This window comes from Bacillus rossius, chromosome 3, assembly GCF_032445375.1.
Source record: "Bacillus rossius redtenbacheri isolate Brsri chromosome 3, Brsri_v3, whole genome shotgun sequence".
NCBI classification, from domain to species: domain Eukaryota; kingdom Metazoa; phylum Arthropoda; class Insecta; order Phasmatodea; family Bacillidae; genus Bacillus; species Bacillus rossius.
This window is the reverse complement of record NC_086332.1, coordinates 131,499,886-131,526,028: the sequence shown is the minus strand read 5'-3', so window position 1 is coordinate 131,526,028 and position 26,143 is coordinate 131,499,886. Positions and strand designations below refer to the sequence as shown.

The following is a 26,143-nucleotide window of genomic DNA, read 5'->3' as shown; positions in this document are numbered from 1 at the left end:
TTGTGCAATCTGAAAGAGGGATATACTTTATTCAAGGAGAAATTTCCAAATACTAAAATAGGTTTTTCAAAATTTGAGGAGCTTCGTCCAAAGCATTGTATTTTAGTGGGTTCTAGTGGGACACATGCAGTGTGTGTATGTACAATCCATAAAAATGTCAAATTGATGATTGAAAATGCAAGATTATGTGATTTAACAAATGGAGAGTTCAAAACCTACAAACATTGCCTACCAAAAATGGTATGAAATCCACCAACAATAGATTGCAATATTGGACATTGTACATATTGTCCTGGTACTGCAGCAATACGGACCGTCCTTGAGAAGTCATTTGAAGAGCACCTGATACGAAAGATCACATTTCAGCAGTGGATTTCAGTTGACCGTTGCAATTTAGAGACACTGCAGAAATCATCAGCAGATATCATAGATTTACTCTTTGACAAGCTGTCACTCTTAGTCCGCCACGACTTTATTGCAAAAAAACAGACCTCCTTCATGAATCACTTAAAGGAAAATTTAAAAGAATCAGAATTTGCCATCACACTCGACTTTTCAGAAAACTACAGTATGGTTGTACAAGATGAAGCCCAGACTTACCACTGGACTAAGGGACATGCCACAGTTCACCCGTTTGTGATATATTATAAAGGAGAAAAAAGAATTGAACATTTGAACTATGTTGTAATTTCTGACTGCCTAGAGCACAATACAGTTGCTGTTTACACATTTCAAAGAAATTTGGTTGCCTTTTTGATTACAAAATTTAAAAACGTTCCTCATAAGTTCTTTTACTTTTCAGATGGGTCTGCTGCCTAATATAAAAATAAGAAAAATTTCATCAATTTGTATTTTCACAAGCAAGACTTCAACATATCAGCTGAATGGCATTTTTCAGCCACAGCTGATGGTAAAGGGCCTTGCGATGGAGTTGGAGGTACGGTTAAGAGATTAGCAGCTAAAGCTAGCTTGCAACGGCCCTACGAAAACCAGATCTTGACCCCTTTCCAGCTTTATGAATGGGCAGTAGAAAATATTTCTGGTATTAATTTCACTTTCACTACACAAGAGTATTACATAGAGTCAGAAATATTTTTAAAAGATTGTGTCTATCAGGCAATTACCATCCAAGGAACTCAGCAATATCATGCTTTTATACCTGTTGACTCAAGCACATCAAAAATTACTGTGAAAATATTTTCTGGAGCTACACATTCATCACTTGTAACTGCTACAAGATCACTTGACAAACCGCAAATAGGAGACGTAAATGGCTATACTGCAGTTGTATATGACAGGAACTGGTGGCTAGCTTATGTTATGGAGAAAAACGAAGAAATTGATGAAGTGAAAGTAACATTTCTCCACCCTGCTGGACCATCTTTTCTTATAAAGGGAAACCAGATGTATTATGGATTCCTCTCACAGATGTGTTTTTACAGTAAATCCTGTGACACCAACTGGAAGAATTTATGTGCTATCTGAAAATGACACTTCAAAAACCAATGAGGAATTTTTCAAGTACTGTAATTGAAAATTGCAATCAAACATGTGAGTGCTAATTTCCTTTTTTCAATTTATTTCCCGTTTTAAATTATTGTGCAGGGGAATCTTGCATATATTGTACTTCAGGATAAAGTATTTCTCATCTTAAATTAAATTCCCTGTAAAATTTAATTAAAAAATTGTTTATTTTAAGATACTTTCAGTGTACAGAATATAATTATCTGATTTTTTTTGGTGTATTTTACAGCAAGATTTTACTGTATTCTGTTATGTTTTCCTTTGCTGCCAACATTTAACTTGAGGTTTGACAAAAAGGGCCTTTGTTTTCAATTAATTTTACTATGAACCCATTAACTCTCCACTTTGAAACTTTGTAGACAATTTAATATTTGTACAAAAAAATTTATAGAATTTTTTTTGAAAAAAATTAAAAAAAGCACTTTTTTCTAAAATTTTACATTTAAATTTTAAAAATGATTGTGTTGATTTTACATGGAATGACCCAGTCCTTTCTTAATGTACCAAAGGGTTACGTACAAGAGAGGTTATAATTGATGAGTTATTGAATTTTTCAAATCTAATTTTTGTTTTTTATTTTGAGTTTTAAATGTTATGAAACTTAAACATTGAATTTGAAATGAGTTGGCTGTGGTATTCTGGTTTCCTTACTCAATTAATTTGAGCTCTGGAAACTTATGTTAAGTTGTTATTACAAACCAGAGCTAATATTAGTATTTTTTTTTGTTTAAAATTTATTAAAATTGAGATATAAATAATATAATATTCTTGAAAATGAATATGAAATTTAAATGGTAAGGTTGGGAAATTTTTTTGACATCAAATTACATTTCAAATTTTTGGTACTTTATTGCAGTGATTGCAAACTGCTTAATGTTGGCTTGTTTTCAACTAGTCCAATATTTCCAGATTGTGGATTGACCTGCCATATGAACTTCAGCCAGTCTGCTGTTTACTGTAGACATGTTGACATAGTGTGGCCAGTTATTTCGGGTCCACTAATGTATGGATTTATAGAGGGTACTTAACACATATATACTGTGAAAACTGTCTCTTAATTTTAATGTCCATAGTTACAAGCAACAGCTTCAGCACATTTAGAATACAAACAAATATTTGTTATTTGACAGTGTAAGTATTCAAAATTTAATACAAATAAATAGTTATTTATTATGGTATTGGAAATTTTAAATATTCACATGGATCTAGTTGTTATACTGCTCATTTATCCTCTAGCAGGCCACATTTATGGATAGTATTGTTTTATATGCATTTAATTATCTACATATTATGTGATCTAGTATTTTTATTTGTTGGATTTCACATATATGATATGTGTTTACAAGTATGCGTCTACATATTGTAACATGCCGGACCTCCCAGTTAGAATAGATCCAACAGTTACATTACATGAAATACGTGCAAAATTATGAAGCATTCCGAACACTAGACGACAACAGTCGTGTGTTATTGATGTCAATGATTCAGATGCAAATTACAATGATCTATCTTGATTAAAAGATTGTTGAAATAATTGTTTGAATTTATTCTCTTCGAAGCAGTTGTACATTTTACAATTTCTGTTTATAGCTACCCCTGCCAGTTAGGTACTATCCACCCATGCAGGAGGTAGCCATTCCATAAGATCTTGGGTTGCATAAATTGGCCAATCAGGCCAGACTTTACTCTATATAATGTCTAGGTCTTTCCCTCTTTTGTCTCCTTTTTTCTGTAACTGATAAAATTTTAATGAGAACATGTTTAGTCCCACATTCCCATGTTTCAGGGGTGAATACCCATTCTGTCTTATTCTTACCACAAATATCAGATAAGAAATTACATAACACATTAGAACGATGCTCACAACTAAAAACTGAAAAAAAAAAAAAAAAAAAATGTAAAAAATTTTCTGAATACAAATTCATATCCAGCCAACAGGCTGAAAAAGAGTAGTTTATGCTTTAGTGGCTTTACAAGAATAAAATAAGCAGATTCTCAAAAATACTTACTCATTATAAATGCTATGCACAATTATTAAAATGGGTCATCATAACCTTGAATATGATTAAACATACAATCAGCTGGTATTTATAGAATTATTATAAAATCATTGTTTATTTATTTATTTATAAATTGTGACATGCACACTAACACTCTGAGAAGAGATTACAGAGGTGTGCACTGTACAAAAAAACAAACACAATACACAAGAGACACCTCAGACAAAGGACACAAAACAAAAAAATTAAAAACAAAAAAAAATTAATAAATTAAAAAAAGCAGAAAATTAGTGAATTTTGATTAATAGTAAATTTAGAATGCCAACAAATATACACAGTTAATTGAGTTGACTTCAAGTGCTACTAAAATAATTTACTAATTGGCTAAGCTTGTTACTATTGGGTCTAAACTATTATAATTGCTTATTAATCTAAAAATAACATCTTTATTTCTCTTGATTGTACACAAAGTAGACGTAAGTCGACTATGATACTGGGGGACTCTTAAACCAGTATTATCTAAGATGTATTTGCAATTGATTTTAGAAGAATAACAATTGGAAATAAAAAGATGGTCAAGGAGGGCACGCCGATCAAAAAGTGATGTTAATTTAGGAGGGGGAAATGATTTTTGAGTAATAAGTTTAATACATTTGTTTTGAATATTTTCAATTTTATCAATATCAGATGAATTAATGTTGTTCCATATTACTGAACAATATTCTAGTTTTGATAATGGAATCTGAATTAGTGGCATGGTAAAAAATATATTTAGTTAGGGCAAGTGTTCTTCGAGAACTAGAAATTAAAAAATCTACATGTTGATGAAAAAATAATTTAGAATCAAGAAAAATTCCAAGATCTTTTAAAGCAGTAGTTTTTGGAATTAAATTATCTAATTTGTACTCATAGTTTATAGGAAAAGATTTCCTATTAAAGGAAATTATTTTTGTTTTATCATGATTAAGACGGACAAGATTTGATTTGCACCAAAGATTAACTGCCTTGATGTCGGATTGCAATAAAATGCAATCATTGACTGAGATGATTTTTCTAAAATTTTAAGATCATCTGCAAACAGAACACAAGTAGAGTGGGACAAGACATGTGTGATATCATCGATATATAGATTAAAAAGTAAAGGAGATAAAGTACCGCCCTGAGGAACACCAGAACAGGCATTGCGAAGAGTTGAATTACTGTTGTAAATAGAGACAAAGAAACTTCTGTTACTGAGGTAACTAGAAAACCAATTAACAAAGTTGTCAGATAAACGAATATTTGATAGTTTAACAAGTAGAAGTGGATAACTAACAGAATCAAAAGCTTTGGCTAGATCAAAGTAACAGGCATCAACCTCACCCCCTGTTAGAGACTTCATAGTAGATAGGATTGAGGAAGGTAATTAAGTTTGTAGCAGTAGACATTCCAATTCTAAAGCCATGTTAATTTACAGAAAGTCTATTTTTTAAATGAAAGTTGATAATTTTGAATATAATTTTTTCGAAGATTTTAGAAAAGCCATTTAATAGAGATATAGGTCGATAGTTTGAGACCTTTAATTTCGAACCACTTTTGTGAATCGGGATAACTTTGGCAATTTTCCATTCATCAGGAAATACTTGAGTGTTTAAACTCATGTTAAATAAAAGTGAGTTAAAAGAGGAACTAAAAGATGAGAACAGCCTTTCAATATGAAATTTGGTATCCCGTCCGGACCCATTGACATTGATGTTTTTAAAGTCTTAATGCCCCAAAGTGTTATACTTTCAGATATTATAGGTAAACAGAAATTGTGTCATGTGATAAAGATGAACAGGAAACATTGTTTGTGTGAGTAGCTGGCACATAAACACTAGAAAAATATTCCGCAAGCGTATTATAAAGTATTTTAGGATCATTGGAAACACTACCATTAACTTCAAGAGATAGATGATCATAATATCCATGTTCCATTATTTTTACAAAATGCCAGAATTTCTTCAGGTTATTCTTGATATTATTATTAATTAATCTTAACCAATTGATTTTATCACATTTGATTAATTGCTTGGACTGTTTACGAAAAAATGAGAATTTAGAGAAATACAATGAATTACTGTTTCTTTTATAAAGTTTGTGAAAATGCTTCTTGGACTTCATAGCTTGAATTAGATCTTTTGAAAACCAGGTTGGGTAGGAGGAAACCTTTCTTGTAAGAGTAGGAATGAAGGCGTTCATATAGGTGCATTTACCTGGTGATGTGCAGGAGTGTGCAGGAGTGTGCAGGAGTGTGCAGGAGTGTGCAGGAGTGTGCAGGAGTGTGCAGGAGGGTGCAGGAGTGTGCAGGAGGGTGCAGGAGTGCGCAGGAGTGCGCAGGAGTGCGCAGGAGTGTGCAGGAGTGTGCAGCAGTGTGCATTAGTGTGCATGAGTGTGCAGGAGGGTGCAGGAGTGAGCAGGAGTGCGCAGGAGTGCGCAGGAGGGCGCAGGAGTGCGCAGGAGTGCGCAGGAGTGTGCAGGAGTGTGCAGGAGGGTGCAGGAGTGTGCAGGAGGGTGCAGGAGGGTGCAGGAGTGCGCAGGAGTGCGCATGAGTGTGCATGAGTGTGCAGGAGGGTGCAGGAGTGCGCAGGAGTGTGCAGGAGTGCGCAGGAGGGCGCAGGAGTGCGCAGGAGTGCGCAGGAGTGTGCAGGAGGGTGCAGGAGTGTGCAGGAGTGTGCAGGAGGGTGCAGGAGGGTGCAGGAGTGCTCATGAGTGCGCATGAGTGTGCAGGAGGGTGCAGGAGTGCGCAGGAGTGCGCAGGAGGGCGCAGGAGTGCGCAGGAGTGCGCAGGAGGGTGCAGGAGTGTGCAGGAGGGTGCAGGAGTGCGCAGGAGGGTGCAGGAGTGTACAGGAGAGTGCAGGAGTGTGCATGAGTGTGCATGAGTGTGCAGGAGGGTGCAGGAGTGCGCAGGAGTGTGCAGGAGTGCGCAGGAGGGCGCAGGAGTGCGCAGGAGTGCGCAGGAGTGCGCAGGAGTGTGCAGGAGGGTGCAGGAGTGTGCAGGAGGGTGCAGGAGTGCGCAGGAGTGCGCATGAGTGTGCATGAGTGTGCAGGAGGGTGCAGGAGTGCGCAGGAGTGCGCAGGAGGGTGCAGGAGTGCGCAGGAGTGCGCAGGAGTGCGCAGGAGGGCGCAGAGGTGCGCAGGAGTGCGCAGGAGTGTGCAGGAGTGTGCAGGAGGGTGCAGGAGTGTGCAGGAGTGTGCAGGAGGGTGCAGGAGTGTGCAGGAGTGCGCAGGAGGGTGCAGGAGTGCGCAGGAGGGCGCAGGAGTGCGCAGGAGTGCGCAGGAGTGCGCAGGAGTGTGCAGGAGGGTGCAGGAGGGTGCAGGAGTGCGCAGGAGTGCGCATGTGTGTGCAGGAGTGTGCAGGAGTGTGCAGGAGTGTGCAGGAGTGTGCAGGAGTGTGCATGAGTGTGCATGAGTGTGCATGAGTGTGCAGGAGTGCGCAGGAGTGCGCAGGAGGGCGCAGGAGGGCGCAGGAGTGCGCAGGAGTGCGCAGGAGGGTGCAGGAGGGTGCAGGAGGGTGCAGGAGTGCGCAGGAGTGCGCATGAGTGTGCAGGAGTGCGCAGGAGTGCGCAGGAGGGCGCAGGAGGGTTCAGGAGTGCGCAGGAGTGCGCAGGAGTGCGCAGGAGTGCGCAGGAGTGTGCAGGAGTGTGCAGGAGTGCGCAGGAGTGCGCAGGAGTGCGCAGGAGTGTGCAGGAGTGTGCAGGAGTGTGCAGGAGGGTGCAGGAGTGTGCAGGAGTGCGCAGGAGTGCGCAGGAGTGCGCAGGAGTCCGCAGGAGTGCGCAGGAGTGTGCAGGAGGGTGCAGGAGTGTGCAGGAGGGTGCAGGAGGGTGCAGGAGTGTGCAGGAGGGTGCAGGAGTGTGCAGGAGTGCGCAGGAGTGCGCAAGAGTGCGCAGGAGTGTGCAGGAGTGTGCAGGAGTGCGCATGAGTGTGCAGGAGTGCGCATGAGTGTGCAGGAGGGTGCAGGAGTGTGCAGGAGTGCGCAGGAGTGCGCAGGAGGGTGCAGGAGTGTGCAGGAGGGTGCAGGAGGGTGCAGGAGTGTGCAGGAGTGTGCAGGAGTGCGCAGGAGTGCGCAGGAGTGTGCAGGAGGGTGCAGGAGTGTGCAGGAGGGTGCAGGAGGGTGCAGGAGGGTGCAGGAGTGCGCAGGAGTGTGCATGAGTGTGCAGGAGGGTGCAGGAGTGTGCAGGAGGGTGCAGGAGTGTGCAGGAGTGTGCAAGAGTGGGCAGGAGTGTGCAGGAGGGGTTCGGTTTGCAGAGAGCCCGCTGATCGTGGAGAAGGGAGTGTTTGCGTGGGGGCGGGACGAGGCTCCCGTGCTGACGGACATCAGCATGAGGGTGAACGAGGCTGAGCTGGTGGCGGTGGTGGGGACGGTGGGCGCGGGCAAGAGCTCTCTCATCTCCGCGCTGCTCGGCGAGATGGACCGGCTGAGCGGCCGAGTCAACACTCGGGTGAGCTGCCCTGCACCTGTTACAAGCAGTACCTCCCATAGTCCCAACTAGGCATATTTGTTCCCTCTGGCACAGTGTATTCTGGGGTCTGCAGACCTGTGCAAGTATCTAAATTTTCGAATATGAATACAAATAATAAACAATTCCTATTTGATTTGACTTCGAATACTAACACTTCGAAATAAGGAATATTCATTTGCTTAAGAATACTTGATGTAGCATACCTCATGAGTTTTTCATATACCAGTGTTCACTGCGGAGATAAAGTCATTTGTGCAATATGAATACCTTTTTTTTGATGTTTAATGGGACTTTGTAAAAAAAACATGAATAATAAGCAAAATTTTGAACATGCAACAAGTATTCAGTTTTACTGTTCTGCTAAACAGTCATGGAAAAAATTGAATGAACAATTCAAAACACAGCATATTTGTCATTTCAAATGTGAAAACATAATACATATTATTTGTATTCATTTTGTCAAACGCATTAGAAGTGGGAAGAAAAAAAAAATGTCAACAACTACGGACTACAACACCGCAAAACGTGGACACTCCATTGTGGTGGCCATTGAAAGAAGTGAACGTAATGACTATGGTTTTAATGGCGTGTAAATCAATAGTTACAATCTATATAACACCATACGACACAGTAATAGCTTACTTGCTGTATGTATCTTTGATAAAATAGACGTTGTGACTCAAAATATATTTTAAAAATGTATATAATGGTTTAAGATTCCAGATGAAATTAGATTAATTGTGTTTATATGCCTTGAATTATTTATAGTTAGTAATGGAATGCTTGATAAAAATATTATTTTGTTTTAATAAAAATTATAATTTATAATATTGAGGAACTAATATACAATATACCTGTTTGCTGTTAACAAGGAAAACTGGTGAAAAAATTGAGTATAAATATATAAATATAATCTCATTCAGTCACTACTTTGGTAATACAGTATTTTTAACAAAGATTCACATTTTTTGTAAAATAAATTGGAATGGATTTCACAGTATTTTGGGGTTCACAAAAATTCCCTGGATCAATATGTAGAGTCGCAGGTTGCTGAAAATAAGGCATATAGGTAATGAATTTAAAGGTTGCTTGGTTGTTTGTGTTAAGGTAGGTTAGGATAAGTTAGGTTAACTTAATAATTTAAAAAATAATTCATAATTTAAATATTTTAACAAACATTTTCCATGTAATTATTGTAGCTGACTAACTTAACCAACTTTTCACTTTTAGTAATATTTGTGTACACCTATCCCTCGCTTAGCACGACTAATTCGTTCCTAAAAATGCTTGTGTTATTCGAAATCACATATTCTGAAGCATTAGTTTCCATAAATAGCAAAGCTAATTTATATAATGTGTTTCAAAATTGTGTAGGAAAATATACTTTACGTAATATAAATGTGTGGAATAACACTCAACTATAAAAGTGTCACACCATTAATCTTTATATGCCTTCCATCGAACTTTGTATGATAGATATGACACCGTGTAACGGGAGTAACGTGGTTATGTACTTTATCGTCAGTCAGCTGGCTGACTTGCCCGCCCGGGCGTGACCTTCAACTCATGTCGCGTACCTTTCCAAACCATCCTTTACTGACGGTGAAACCAATATTACTGTCCAGATAATTACATTTTATTTTTCAACAATTAAAGTGCTTATTCACGTATCATCACCTGGTTCACACCAATCCTGTCAGGCCAATGATTATTTTTTTCATTGCAACATTCATTTAACAACTTTTCCATGTGAATCATTTGTTAATTTCTGTTCCGGTATCTAATGTCAAATATATTCCCGCTAGTGCAAACAACAGCATCAGACTTATATAAACTTTTTATAACAGTCCTTATTTCGTACAATTGCGCGCACAGTTAACTTGCTTAAAACTAAAGTGCGACCAATATAAGCGTGGCCTTCATGACAATCTGCGTGCCGTAATACTTCTAGTTTAGTCTCAAATACTTGAACATGATGCATTATGAGTGATCAAGCACGTGCAGTTACCGGCAGCTGAATGGGCAGACGTATCTTTTGTTTGAGTGAATTCCCTGCCACAGGCTAGACTGAGTTCACGGCCCGGTCTGTGGCCAGGCGACAACGGTACGGCATGGCGGCATACGTGCAAATGTTAAAAAAATTTGGTCCTTTACACTCCATAGCCGCAGTTTAATTTGCCATAGCTGATGTTTGTACAACAGCTGATAGCATAGACTCTTCCCCTCTTGTTTGGCTAACTATATCCCACGCACATCTGTGTTTACAGAAGCTGAAACAGACATTGTGGCGTCGTGCCCGACCTTTTTTTTTGCCTGCGGAGGATTAGTGTTAACTGAAATTTACAGACGTGCTATTCAAGACTGGGGCAGTAAAATTAACATCGTGCTAAATGAATCCGGCAATCTGAAGATGTGCTAAGTAAGGGAGAGGTGTAATTTTTTAGAAGTTTTTATATGATGTGAAAAAAAAAATTTTTATTTGGATTCTAAATAAATCTTATTTTTATTATTCAAATTTTATATTTTTATACGCGAATAATTTTGTATTTGTATTCAATTCGAACCAAAAAAATATATTTACACAGGCCTAGTATTATTGCAAGTGCAGTAGATTGCGGGGTATCAGTGACATGTAAGTGTTTATTCTATACCAAGGGCTTGGTGTAACAGTGGTGTAGGCCCTACGGTTGCCAAATGTCACCATACTACTTGTTTGCAGGTGAGGTGCCCTTGTATCTAGTGGCTTTGGTTGAGCTGTAGCTGAAAGATAATCACCTACTTCATAGTGTCGTTAGACTGACGAAGTGGCGTAAGCGCCAAATGTGCAAAAATTGAGATATTAAGCCTGGGTGTCTGCTATGTGTTGATATATGACCTGACGAAGTGGCATATCTCCATCTCCTTTCTATTACTGTGGGGGGCATTCTGGTTTTTAGCGTAAGCGCCATATTTCCACGATTCTTGGACACACCAAGGGGCGTAAGTGCCAGCAACTGTATTTACGCCACTTTGTCTGTCCTCATTTGTCACTATTCTTAAATACACCAAGTGGCGTAAGTGCCAGGAATGGTATTTACACCACTTTGTCAGTCCAAATTTGTCTTATTGGTGAATACATTACTATGCTAAATTATTTACCGAATAGTTAATGTTTAATTAAGAGTGTATTGTATGTGACACTTTTCATTTTGTGAGTGGTTTGTGTCAGTATAATTACTTATAATTAATGGCGAAGGAGATTCTGTGCACAGTGCAATTTCAACTGTTCTGTCTCACTCCTGTGATGTTTTCATGCCTTGCCAGCTACCACCAATAATAACTCTTGCATGCCGAGCTTCTCCATATTAAGTTCAAGAAATGCAGTCTAACGAGTTCTTAGATTATAAAAAATTCTCTGAAGTCATTAGAATCAAGACTATAAAGTTCTTTGACTCTGGACAACCAGTCAAATGGAAAGAAATCCGTGAAGTGTTTGTGACAAAAGAAGATGTGAACTGCATATACATCAAAAATAGTCACACTGATGCTACCTACGAGAGGCTGTCTCTCAAACGTCAAGCTTTGGACTGCATGAAACATGGTGTTTCCAAACTGAATTCTAGTCCTCCACCTTTGGCCTACGTAAAATACAAGGACTTGGTCACACTTTGTGTTGGCCCCAACCCAGTGATTCGTAATCCTGTTTGTCAGCAGTTCTACAAAGGATTATCACACCTTGGACAGCACCCAAATATTGCAAAAAAAAAAAAAAATCAGTTCGGTGCTGCAAAAGTGGTGACAAAAACTAGTGCTACAGTTATGTGTTAAATATTACATTTCACATATAGTATACACATTGCTAAACTATGTTGATTTGTATTCTTCTGCATAAAAATCGTTAATTCAAAGAAAATACATATTGACGTAACTGCCAAAATGGATATACCTTAACCTTCAGGACCGTCGAACTGGCTTATCTCCATTTAGGCCAATTTACAAAAAAATGGCGGCAGCTATAAAACTTTTAATCATATTTTCGGAAGGAGCACCAATTATACTATTTTAATGAGTCATTACTTTGCGCACAGCTCTATAAAATATTGCTCCAGTTCAGTGAGTTTGGTGCCAATTTTCTTTAAAGTGCTCTCCTGAAAAATTGTTTTTATGGCGCTTACGACACTACGTCAGTCTAACGACGATAGTTCATGTGTTCAAACCCAAACCAAAGTGTTAGTTGTAAAGTGTTTTGAAATTCCAGGAACCCTCTCTACAATGCCTGTGCTATTCATTTAACCTTCCCCTTATGGTTTTAGGTAATAACCATACCATAAAGCTGCCAAAATCGGCTTTCTTGTTCTCCTAGCAAATACATGTTGTATGCAAAATAAACTCACATCAGATCTCAGAGTCCACACTTTTGCCGTATGACACTGTGGCAAGAAGGCATGCTACTTTTGCAATCATCATCCTGTGCAATTATTAGAGGTGTAAAAGTAAGGAAAAAAAGCGTACCAGTATGTATTCGTTACTATAATTAGTACTCGTTACTATTGTATCGTTACGTTACTCGTTACTTCTGATACCGCATAACATGCTATGTTATGTAGCAGCAACGAATCGAGTTGTATTGCGTACGCGTACAGTATGACGTCGTGTAAATAATAATAAATAGAATATAAACAATTTACAATATTTAATAATTAACAGTTTTTGTTAACCAAGAAACAATTAAATCTCATTAGAGTGGATTTTTTCTTTTATCTCTTTTAAGATAAGAACAAAAAAAAGTGAAATTACGCGATAATAAAAAACAAAACATACATATTTCTAATTTGTAAAAAATACGTTCTTACTTTGTTTCTGTTCCAATCTCAAACTTTGTCTACATACACACAATACCTTTAATAAACAGTAAAAAACTTTGACGATGAATTTCCAAACTATACTTTACTTAATAAACAAACATTGTTCTTTGTAACGTAAATTCGTCGGATATGTGCGTGCATGCGTAAAACATACGAAAAATGTGAGTAACGATATGCAACCGTGTGTAACGTTTCATTACTCGTTACTAGATGGCACACCCGTTACTCAGTACCGAATACATAAAGTTTGCTACAGCTCTAGCAATTATTCACTACAATCATCAGGCACGTATGTAAATGTGATCAGACTTTGAACAGTTTTTAAGTGTGAACGAATTTTATTCAGGCATTAAGTTGGAAGTTTGTAAGCATATAGGCATTTTTTTTTGTGCTTTACTTTAGGTGAATGATAGGCTTCTGCGAATCTAGGATTTTTGTCTCGAATCAAATCACGAATTGAATCTTTAAAGAATCCCGAACCTCGAATCTTTTTCGAATCTTTTTCTTTGAATTTTAGTTGACAGTACTAAATACTAATTTTGTACATAAATATGTTACCCAATAAACCTTTTATTTATCATTTTTCAGCAATTGCAATGTCATTTCAGATTAACTAATACTTATATTATGTTGCATAAAATACAAAACTATTGTTATATGCATGTTTGTAATATTAATAGTAGACCTACGTGCATAGTCTGTAACTACTTTAAAATAATACCAACACTTTTATAACAATACTAGCTGCCCGACCCGGCTTTGCATGGCTACACAAATGGAAAAAAATTAAGCCACATCTCCCATTTACAGTAATGGTAAATAATAAAAATTCAGTTAAAATGCTGTATAATGTACCGGAGAGAAAATGAATAGCACGGATGGTTTCCCGACTCGTGCACGCAACTGTGCGGACCCTTCTGATGTTGCTCTTATTGACACTTGGATTGCCACTAAGATATGTGGGGTAACTTCTTATTGCTCTTGTGTACTTGGGTTGCCACTAATCTCTGTGCTGACCCTTCTTATTGTTTCCAAGCAAATGGCCCCACTTCTGTGGAGACAGAGTTTAAGTACGTTGGGCTTTATTTTTACTGTGTAAAAATATCTTGCTTGTGTGATATACAGTTGGCATGTGCTTGTAATAGCTAAGCCACAGTTAGGTATTGACTTAACAAAAATATACATAAATATACACTAGGGCAGATGATAGAATAAATAACATAAAAATACAACACACACAATATTCAAATATGTACTTATTTATTTAAAATGAAAATATTTCAAAATTTACCCTTATTATTATTAATTACTTATACTCAAATTCCCTAACTGTTCTTTGGCATCGCATCCCACATAATATTTCCAACTATCAGGAGTTACGATGTGCACATTTAATTAACAAGCAAATGTCTTTGATTTGGGTTCGATGATATTACACAGTTTGATTTTCATAGAATTAGGGATCTTAGATTGTTTTTACCTCGGCTAGTTAGGTTCAAATTAGGTCGGTAGAGCTCAGAGTCTCTCGCTCGTCAGACCTCTGAGTTACGTTAGAAGTGTGTAAAATAAAATAATTTGTATCAAAATAGTCAATTTTCTCGTAGACAATGTTAAGTAGCTTCAAATTTCAATGTTTATAATTAGTTTTGGCCGCGATGTGACGATTTACGGGAGGTACGTGACGATTCTTGTAGAATTGAGGAGACAGATTTTTGCACTTTTATTACTCACGTAATTTCACTCCTAGGACCTTTATCTTTGTAGATAAAGCCTACATAAGTATCTATACACCCTAAAGATACATAATTGTCATCCTTAATTCAGGATGCCTACTGCTATCCAGCTATTTAGTAGTATTTAAAATTGCCGACATCACGAAGCTCTGCTATCTTAAGCTGGCCATTACATTCTCAATTAACCTTCTTAAATTAAGCCAGTTAACAATACTAGACTTAATTTTAAATGGTGGGCCGTGATTGGCTGAAAACCAAAATCAGTTACATTAATTACTGAGTAACTTGTGAAATTCGCGCGCAACAATAGCGCGGAATACAAAATTTCACGTAAAATTTAAATACATAAATATTAAAATAATAATTTCCATTACAAAATAACGGCGTCAACTTTACCGTTTACCGTTTTAATGTTCAATTCTCCTTAGAGGGGTTTCGGTAATTGTTCAATTTCAAACGTCCAATTCAGTCCATAGAGTAACATTCTCATAGAAATACATTTAAAATAATTAACGTTTTGAAAATAAATTACATATTAGACATAGAATAAATATTACATAAAATATAAATAAAAACAACTTAATCTGTCAAAACATTAAATGTTGAAGTACACAACGTACAACTGATGTACCCGTACTTCGCTACGGCAGTCTACAGGCAGATCACTCTTGCGCCGCTCATTATACATGCCCCTCCTTGTGGGTACGCCACTGCCGCGCGATGCCCATTGCCATGGAGACGCAGAAGGCATGAACAATGTAAAATCCTGTTCTCATGCAGACAAAGTACCCACTGTTGCCTGGTTTTAACCACCCATGGGATCTAATTTTCGGTAAATGTCATCCTGCGTAACATAACTAACATCACTGTGAAGTTTCAAGTCTGTAAAATATATATACTTGAAAAAAGGGCAATAAAAAAACAAATTAAACACAGAGAGAGGAAAAAAAACAATAGTTTAGGTTTTTGATTTAAAGTGATAAAAAGTATTTAAATACTAATTGAACTCTTATGAGGGTACTGATTGCTTCGTTGTTAATATCACACGGGTGTTTTTTACTTGTATGGGAAAATTAAGAATGATTAGGCATCTAGTGCGTGGCAACAAGGTTAATAGGCAATAGGTAGAGTCCCGATTTTATGGTGTTATTTTTTGATCAATTTCGTTTTAAAAATATGAGATTTCGGTTTTATCGGTTTTATTTTTAGTAAAAGTTAAAAACCATAGTTTATTAACAAAACTAAATAAAACCAGCATTTTATAACTTACAAGAAACAGCAATATACAACAATACTCAATACAAAAACAGCAACTCAAAAAGATGTATTTTTTCTGTGCTTATCACTATCCATTTACATTTACTGAAATGTAAGCATTGTCAGACTTTCAGCATTTTCTGGTTTAAGATGCTGCCTACGATCACTAACAACTAATGAATACTTTGAAAATGAACGTTCGCAATCAACATTAGATGTAGGGAACCAGACTGCCTTCAGTCCTGCATTGGAAAAGTCACTATAGTCACCTTTCAAGGAACACAAAATTTTGGTTATATCAACACATTTGTTTTCTGGGTTTGAAAGCTCCTCTTCAATTATTTTCTTGAACACTTGATACCCTTCCATAAACACATCAGTGGGAAGTTGAGACATCTTAGGCAAGTTTTGGATGTGCTGACTAAAGTCTGAAGTGTGTATATTCATCCTGCTTATGTTTCGTGGATTGAAGAGTCCATCAATTGCTTCAAATGTTTTCCTTGAGGGGTCATTTAGAACAAGTTCAGACAGTTTGTTTTCACATTTCTGGGCTGTCAGCTTTAGATGCAGTGTCAGCTTTGCTTGCTCAACAGTGGATAAATTACTTATCCTTTCATTTACAGAGGATGAGAAAATACCCTTGCTCAGGAGATCAAACTTATTTTGAAGGTTATTAATTTTGGAAGCTAGCATATGAGCTGTAGGGTAGGATGAGCCTTCAAGGTAGACAATCAGTTCAGTCAGATGTGCACAGTTGTCTGCCACAAACATTGCCTGAACTTGAACGATAGCTAAATCTTCTGCAGACATTTTATTTAGAAATTTTATTCCACTGTTGTGCTCACTGAACTTTTCAAAGAATTCGACAATGTCTTTGAAATGTACATTCAAATACACAGCTGCTTCAAACCATGTATTCCACCTGGTTACAACAGGTTGTGGAAACAACTTTTGTTTTGTAGGATCGGCAGGGTATTTTGTTTTGAGAAATTCTAGATATTGATGCTTTCGCTTTCTGGTATTTAAGAAAGCATTTTTCACCTTTACTACAGTCGTGTTGAGCTCTTCAAGATGTGTTTGCCACATAACCCCTACCAGATGAATCTTGTGAGCCCAGCACTGCACATGTTTGAAATTGTCACCAAATAATCCTTCAAGAGTCTTGGCACATTTGGTCATGTACCTGGCAGAGTCAGTTACAAATGCTGATACAAGAGCGTAATCCACTTCATACATTTGAAGTGTGTCAACAATAGCACGAGCACATGAAGAGGAATCAGCACAGTCTAATACAACAGATGCAGCAAGGAAAACAGCCTGTGTTGTGGATGGCTATAGTGTTTTGAAGACAACGTTGAAAACACAGCGACCACCCCTGTCAGTAGTTTCGTCACTTAAAACTGCAATTGGTTTGTTGGTGATTGCTGCCTTAATATCTTGACGTTTCTGTTCTGCAATTGTGGGTATATACTTTTTGCGCAGCCAGTCGGCTGTAGGCAAGTCACCACCACCTTTTACATATTCACCAAACCATTCACGAAGTTTGGGATGGTCCAGCTTCTCAACTGGAAAGTTTGCTGAAAGAAATGCATACGTAGTTTTTGCTACAAACTCTTCTTTTTCATTCTTAAATTTCTTCCCAATCTCCACTGATTCTGCTATTGATATCTGTCGTTTCGAACTAGAATTCAGACTCGCTTTTGCCTTCTTGTGTTTCTCGCTTGCCACGTGTTTTACAAGAGTATCACGGCGCTCATGTTCTAGTCTACAGTTACAGTGCCTACACATTCAATTACCGTCACAGAAATAAAACCTGTCACTTTTAAATTCTACTGCTCTGTCACTAGGTGATACTTTCGGCCTCGGCATCGCACATACCCTGAATTCTTTAGTTATTTCACGAAACTGCCTTTGTTGTATTTAAAATAACATAATGTTTTTTTTTTTCCTTTTCATAGATTAACATCTTTGCATAATGTGTGAAAACTCTATGGCTAGAGTACTGTTGCAGTGTCGCAAAGTATACTAGTATACCATTCTTATTGGAACATGCTCCGAGATTTTGTCCGCCTAATCTATGTTTCACGTCTTTGCATTGTATATATCTATGGACTCTATGAAGTGAAGAATCAAAACAAAGCACGGACATTGTACATATAACCTGTATTTCATTTTATAGTGGTCTAGAATGGAATTCAAAACATGCCGAGTTGATTCCTGCCATAATGATGCTACGGAAACGAGAAGTTTATGTTAAATAAATAATAATAGCTACTGAATGTTGCCTATTTTCGTGTTTTGTCATGTGTTGACGTGTTTTTCGGTGTTTTGTCGCAAATTAATGTATTTTTCGATGTTATTTCGTTTTATCGCGATTCACCATATAATCGGGACTCTAGCAATAGGATATAAACTTCTAGCGCCTGCTGCATTGTCAACACACACTTCGTACGTGTACTGCATGTTGTATCTAACCCCCTCCAACGCATTTGATTCTAAATTGGACTTTTAGTAAGGATACCTATTGTTATTGATAATATAATATAGCCTATAGCCTTCCTTGATAAATGTACTATCCAACCCTGAAAGAATTTTTCAAATCGGACCAGTGGTTCCTGAGATTAGCGCGTTCAAACAAACAAACAAACAAACTCTTCAGCTTTATAATATTAGTATAGATGTAAAAATAATAATACCAATAAAAAATACACAAACTTTGTAGTTTCTTCCAATTTTGCTAAAACTTACAGCTATAAATACACTCAAAACAAAGACAAATAAAAATTAAGTACACTTTCTTAAATGCTTCATAATATATTACAGTAAAACCTTTTTGTTGCGACCCCATTTATTGCGACTACCTCTCTTTTACAACCCATTTCGAGGAACCGTGAAAAAATTGCCGTAAATCCAAATAAAATCGGACAGAAAATAAGTGTCTTGTGGTGAGTAGCGTGTTACTTCCTTTCTCTTGCCGAGTGCTGTACTGCCGTAGGCAGCGCATATCTAAAAATAGATACCACTTCCTGTCGACCGCTGTCAACGCTTGACAACCCCCATTCCACGTCCCTTTGCCGGCAGGGTGCAGATAAAGGTTTTTGTGGCAACGTGTTTACGTTTAGCTTTTTGCGAGTGTCTAGTGTGGTACGCAGTTAAGGCAAAGCTACCTGCTGGATTTCTCTTGGTTTTGATTACTATCAGTTCACAATACACAGCGACCGACTGGATGCATGCCTGCCTCGACTCATTTTAACTGCCGCAGAGATGTTTATTTTGACAGCTCAAGCAATTATCTTTTCCCGTGGGTTGATGAAAAAGGTCGCTTCACCCAGCATAAAAAAAAAAAAGGCTACGCCACTTATTCCCCACGCAGGAAACACTGGCTGCCGTCTGTCTCCCCCGCATTTATCTTTCTTCTAACATTCCACGTCTCACTCGCGCGAGCAATAACGCAGCGACCACACATTTGGCAGTATTATGCTTTGTTTGGTGACAGCAGTTTGATTTTATTCGGTATATTTCTTTTCATAGGACCCTTTCTATTAAAATACATTCATATTTAAGTTTGAAAGCTTGTAATTTCCTTGCCAGAGATTACTGAACTCGAACTTGGTGTGAAAAGTGACATATTTTGACCTCTCCCTCACCGCTTTAGTACCCCATTCATAATAGTCCAATTTTACGGGAGAAGGGAGGGTGAAATGAGCATTTTCTCACTGAAGGTTTTTCAAAGGAAGCGAAGTTGGGGTGTTATAAGGGAGGACACTAGATGGTTTGTGTGTCTGGGAGGGACGAGTTAGCCTTGAAGAATGTTCCCGGGGGGAGGGAGGGGTGAGCTTATGCGTCATGAAGCCGCTGCCGCCAGCCAGACGGGCGAGCTTCGTGTGCGCCCACTCGCGTTGCCGACCTACAGCTGCCATATTTTTACAGGAAATGTCCCATTATTTTTTTGTTATTCTTACATGAACATTATTGGAAGTATTAAAACCGACACAAAAATATGCTGTGTGTTAAAATTAATAGATTTTAATGATCTTTCATTTTTTATTTTTTTTTTTTTAATTATTTTCTGATTTTCACATTTTGGTCAAAATGTCCAATTTTTTGACGGTTCCCGAGAATGTATTCGTAAAATCACTGCTTCGTTAAATCCGGTGTTTGTGACATCGGGGTTCTAGTGTATTTAACTACGGCAAGCAGAAAACGTACATGTAAACTAACCAGTAAAAATAAACTGTCTTTTGACATATTTTCTTTAGAGGTGGCCTGTAGGGCGACGGACTTGTCATGAAGTGGGTTTAAAGCAAAGCCGTATAGCATTGTGAGTGACAGCATCCTGCCATTGTACGGCTGGTTTCTTAGCGAATAGTGGTTTGGGAAAAGGGGGGGGGGGGGGTTGAAATAAACTGAAAATTTAGGAAAACATCTATTACGACCCCCCTTCTATTTCGACCCTATTCCTGGGAACCGTGAGGGGTCGTTTCAGAGAGGTTTGACTGTATGCAGTTTTACAATCAGCGATAGCTAGTTACTTTCTGACTGTAAAGCAAAGAAGACTAAAACCACAGGTCAATTATCAAAGCATACTAATAAATCCTTAATTTCATACATTTTTAGTGCACTGAAACTTGACATAGTAAAAAAAAAAAATGCATTTCTAAAAAAATAAGCACGTCCTAAAATATTTGGCTTTCTAGACATAAAATGTAGAATACTAAAACAAATAATATCAGTAGAAGCAGCTTCATTAATTTAAAGCACAGTATATGAAGTAAAGTTTTATTCTTCAGTGACACTAATTTCAATATTCAGTTCTGCTATCACTGGAGTTGGAGTGAAACTGTAACAGGTGTAATAATTTATTCTTAAAATTATCATGAAGGAATGTCAGCTGCTCTACGTGGTCTGGACACAGAAGTTCCCTTCTTTCTGTCACAATATATTGCCAGATGCAGAAAACATTCTTTCGCTTGCAACTTGTGTCGCTGGAATGGGCAAATATCTAGTAGCAACTTCGGAAATTTTTGGGTACTGATGTTTGTTTTGCCTCTACCACTCATATGGGTTAATACTTCTTGCTACACGGGGTGATGTCAAGTAAGTAGTGATATCTGCTTCTTCCTGCCGAAGTGATGGTGTTTCTTGCATAGGTATATATCATCTAGCGCTGCCCACAATGATGAAGAGGAAATGAATGATTTTTCACGTTCTTCAGGTGTGAATTCAGGTGGATGATAAAGATTGCATTCTTGTTTGAGGAGGAAGTGTGCATTCACCTTCTCTTCGTGACTAAAGAGAGCATCCTTGAACCTTGGGTCAACAATTGTACAGATGACATTGACACTATCCTTTTTGTACAGAGGAAATCTTGATTTCAAATTTCAAACATTTCATCAAACATATGGCAAAAGGAACCCTTGGTTGAAAAGAGTTTTTTAAAACAAATGACACAAGTGTTGCATCTAGACAGTGTAGTGTTGGAATTATCATGCTTGCCGAGGGGTAAAAATTACCACAAGCATTTTCAGTGGCTTCAGAAGATGGTTTTAGCACACCAACCACACTTTCAACAAGTTTCCATTCAGTATTTGAAATACAATCAATGTCAGCTACTACAGCTTCTTTAAGCAGAATCAGCCTCTCCAGCATTGCTAACTCTGAAGACCAGCGTGTGTCAACATGCTTGATTAGCTTTAGAGGTGGGACGATTCCACACTTTCGATACTCGATTCTGTATTGTTTTGTCATTTCGATACTTTCGATATTTTCGATACACCAGGGAAAAATATTTTCCCATTAAGTAACAATTATTACAAATAATATAAATTAGTTTTAAACCATATAAATTCCCTCTTTGTTACATAATTACAAACTGCAATCAACTTTAAAGACTTGAGTATAAAATTCAATATAAAAAAATAGAAGCAAAATACAAACTATCTTCAAGAGAGTTAGCCCTGTATTTTCCAGTACATTTTTTTTTACCGCGAACAAATGTAAATAAAGATAGCTCTCTCTTAAATAAAATTTCCGCAAACAATGATAGTTTGTACTGGTGGCGCCAATTTACGTCACTGTACGACCGCGGCATTTGAAAACATTCATAATATCGATACAAATCTCTGGTACTTACCATACACGAGAGATGAGACACGTACTTACTGTATGATGTTGACTGTTATTACTAGGCGTGTTATTGTTACTATTGCGACGGATTGCGAGTGGAGTCAATTAATGTGAATTTTAAGTGCTCGATATTTCTAAAAAAAATTTTTTTAAATTTCCTGTGAATTCAATGTCAGAAGTGTTACGTACGAAAAACGTAACTTTTTGAACACAAAACAAAAACAACTTAACCTTACTTTACTGTTTGTTTACAATTGGCAAGTTGCAGTAATGACTTATATATTTATAATTTATTCTGATGTAAGCCTATTGGTTATCATAATTACGGCTAATAAGCTGTTCTAGTACAGTAGAACCCCTGTCATACACTTTTCAACGGAGGGCACAAAAATGGTGTATGATGCGGGAAAGTGTATGAAACGGGAATGGCATTAATAAAATTTTTTTTTAACCTAGCATACCAGCACAATGTCAGATTTAAACTTAAATACATAATGTGTAATTAATTGCATTATATTAATGAAAGATATGAATTCATCATTATATATACATATAATAAAACCACCAGAAATGTAAAATACAGTCCATAATCAAGTAAAGCTGACATGAGAAACAGTGGCCTTACAAAATGTTATGAAGTCCTTTCTTGGGGGTGGGCGGGGGGGGGGGGGGGGGGAAGTCACCAAGCATAAACTAGAAATAAAAAAGTTAGGCTATTGTAAAAAGAAAATCAGAAATTTTTACTTGTTTGTTTCATTTTGCAAACAACTTTATGCAACAGAACAATTTTCAATAAAATTTTAACTTGAGAAACGTAAAATACAAAACAATCCAAACATAAAAAAACCAATAAAAACGGGTATATTCAGTTCAAAGATTAATGAATGCACATAATATGAGATCCGTACCTTGGTAAAGTGCGTGCACCATTTTCATAATCATTGCTAGTTTGCGCCACTAGTCTCGCTTGGTGCTGGCTATAGATGCTACTAGCGAAGTGCACAGTCTTCCTGATACTATCCATATCTATTGTGCGATAGTTATTTTCTTACGTTGGCAAAGGTAAACAATGAACATTTTTCAAAATAAAAGCTTTAAAACATAGTTTATCAGGAGGAATATAACAAAAAAATTTGTGAATTTTAGGACCATTCCCGCTTCGTAAAAAATTATGAAATGGGAAATTAATGATTTTATAAGTGTATGTTCCGGGAAAGTAAACCATTGTAAATATAGTACTTTCGGCGGGACCAAAATTAATCGGCGTATGACACGGGAAAATGTATGAAACGGGAACGTATCATTTCAGACGTCTAACGGATACTGACTTTACAAAAATATTGACTCTTGATCGCTGCAAATGTTTACTGCAATGATACATTTTCAAATATGATTGTTTTGTTGATGATGATAGCTTTATACTCGTGTCCGAGCACGGTTACCCCAGGGTAACTTAGCGGTGGGGAAACTGTGGTGTATACTGAGAACAAGACAGACATAATTACAGTAGGTACTTATATCAGTGTTTACAAAATGATTTCAATATTCATAAAATAATTTTGACAGCTGATGACAACTTTAAAATTAAAATTTTTACTAATATAAAACCATTGTTAAATAAACTTATTTTTACATTTCATACATTATTTATTTGTCATTTAATAAAAAAATAAACTAAAAAGTGGTTTTTATGACTTTCTTAGAATGCCCTGTACATGCAGTGTTAAGTAATTATCTCAAAAATAATAAGTGTGGAGCACATTTTTTGTTAACTTCACTCATATTTTTTGTTTGCATTTTTCTATTATTATTTCCAAAATTTGTGTGTGTATGTTAAAAAAAATTCTTAACTACTATGTACTTAACATTTGACATTGTCGACTGTAGATACTTTTCATGTTACCCTATATGCTATATTTTTTTATCAGATGTCTTTAGCTCTTGTGAATGCACACGTCTAAAACTTAAAAAAAAAATTAAAATTTGTATATTTATTTATATATTCACTAAAATAAACATATTTCATAAATAATATTTCTTAAACATTTCATAAATAATATTTCTTAAACTAGCTATAAAAAAAATCCTTTCAAAAATTATAATTTTTCGATTATAGTGTATGTTAAGTGAAGAATAAAAACACAACTGTTATATACGCCATTTTACCCAATTATGTAAATTATTGTTTTATTTACTCATTTGATGTATAATAACCCAAAAAAGGATAATAATCTAGGCATTCACAACACTGATCATTATAAAAAATAATTACCATAACATACAAAGAAGATTGCCTGCTGTAGCGGTAGCTAAGGACGCGAACAATCTGTGACCTGTCTTCTTTGAATTCGACATGGTAGTGGACAAACTAAAAGAGCGACCTAGTTCGCCAAGGAGATGCGAACTATAAGGAGCGCTCCCGGTCGCGAACTATTATGCGCAAGTATAGTTTTACTGTATTGGACATGGATACAGGACATATTGCAATGGAAGACCAAAGTACCTCTGAGCCTGAATCGGTACAGAGCGGCAGTATCCAGCCAGAGATGACTCAAACACAAAATAAAAATTGAACAAGGTTTTGTGGAAACACAATGAAGTTGTGGATAAAAAAACAGCAATGTGCAAACATTGCAAAAAGAACATCAAAACTCCAACAAGTAATTATCTACTTTACCGAAAATCTTGGTTATTTAATTTTTTTGTTAACTTGAAGTGTGCAGCAACATAATATTTTGACGTTTTCGGTGCATATTGAATAAAATTTAAAACAAAGTATTAATGTTGTAATGAGTAATTGCAGTTATCATTGTTAGTTAATTTCGCTTAACTATAATATCAATATTTATACTGGATGTTAAAATCTGTAAATTGTTTACATTTAAACTTAAATGTTAATGTGGTTTCAAAGTATATTGGTATTTTATTTTTATGTAAAATTCATGCAAATATGCAATACAATGAATTATTGAATGTCTGACCTGCCCGTCTAGGTACAACAACGTGTCTTATTCTTCACATTCAAAGATGCCATGTAACTGAATATACTGAAGCTGAAAAAAACTTCTCAGTCAAGTGTCAAACTTCAGCAGGGAAAATATTCTCATGAGGCAAAAAATCAGAAAACACTCACATCTATGTTTTCGAAAACAACTCCTATGGATCCAAGTAGCAATAAAGCCAAGAAGGTAACAAATCTTATTGCTCGCATGCTTGTTTCATCATTCCTGCCTTAGGTACCGTTTTGTGGAAGAACAGGGATTTAGGGATTTGATATATAATTTAAAACCAAACTATGTAGTTCCATCGAGAACAACCTTCTCGAGAAATGTTGTGCCTACTATGAATGCAAACGAAAAAGAAAAAAATCAAATGTGTCCTTGAAAAAGATATTGCCCAAGTTGGTTCCATTAGTTTGACAATTGGACGTCACGAGCAACAGACAAGTAATGCTTCACTGACATGTCACTATGCAGTTGACTTTAATTATAAAACATTTACTTTGGGAATTGTTGCAATTGAAGGCTCACACACATCTGCTAATTTGAGGAAACTCCTGTCAGATATGACTGCCACCTGGAACATTCCTGGACCTGAAGAACACAATACTGTGAAAATATTCATGATAACTGACAATGCACGAAATCTACCATCTGCAATTAAGAATACAAAGTGGATACATAGACCATGTTTTGCTCACTCTCTCCAGCTGGCAATAAAAGATGGTATAGATCAGTCAGAAAATGTCAAAAAGGTACTAGCTAAAGGTCGCAGTATTGTTGCACACTATTCTAGGAGTTCTGTTGTCATTGCCCGACTTAAAGCTGATCTGAATGCCAAAAATGTGCCATACTTGAAGTTAATCAAGCATGTTGACACATGTTGGTCTTCAGAGTTAGCAATGCTGGAGAGGCTGATTCTGCTTAAAGAAGCTGTAGTAGCTGACATTGATTGTATTTCAAATACTGAATGGAAACTTGTTGAAAGTGTGGTTGGTGTGCTAAAACCATCTTCTGAAGCCACTGAAAATGCTTGTGGTAATTTTTACCCCTCGGCAAGCATGATAATTCCAACACTACACTGTCTAGATGCAACACTTGTGTCATTTGTTTTAAAAAACTCTTTTCAACCAAGGGTTCCTTTTGCCATATGTTTGATGAAATGTTTGAAATTTGAAA

General features: G+C 36.9%; 1 protein-coding gene across 1 annotated transcript in view; it reads left to right on the top strand.

Annotated features, from left to right (window-relative positions):
- Positions 1-26,143, top strand: part of LOC134531251 (multidrug resistance-associated protein 1-like) — a 592,793-nt gene that overhangs the window by 181,547 nt on the left and 385,103 nt on the right. The window contains exon 14 of the mRNA XM_063366941.1: positions 7,791-7,984. Within this exon, the coding sequence (XP_063223011.1) occupies positions 7,791-7,984 (194 nt within the window). The remainder of the gene's footprint in view (positions 1-7,790; positions 7,985-26,143) is intronic.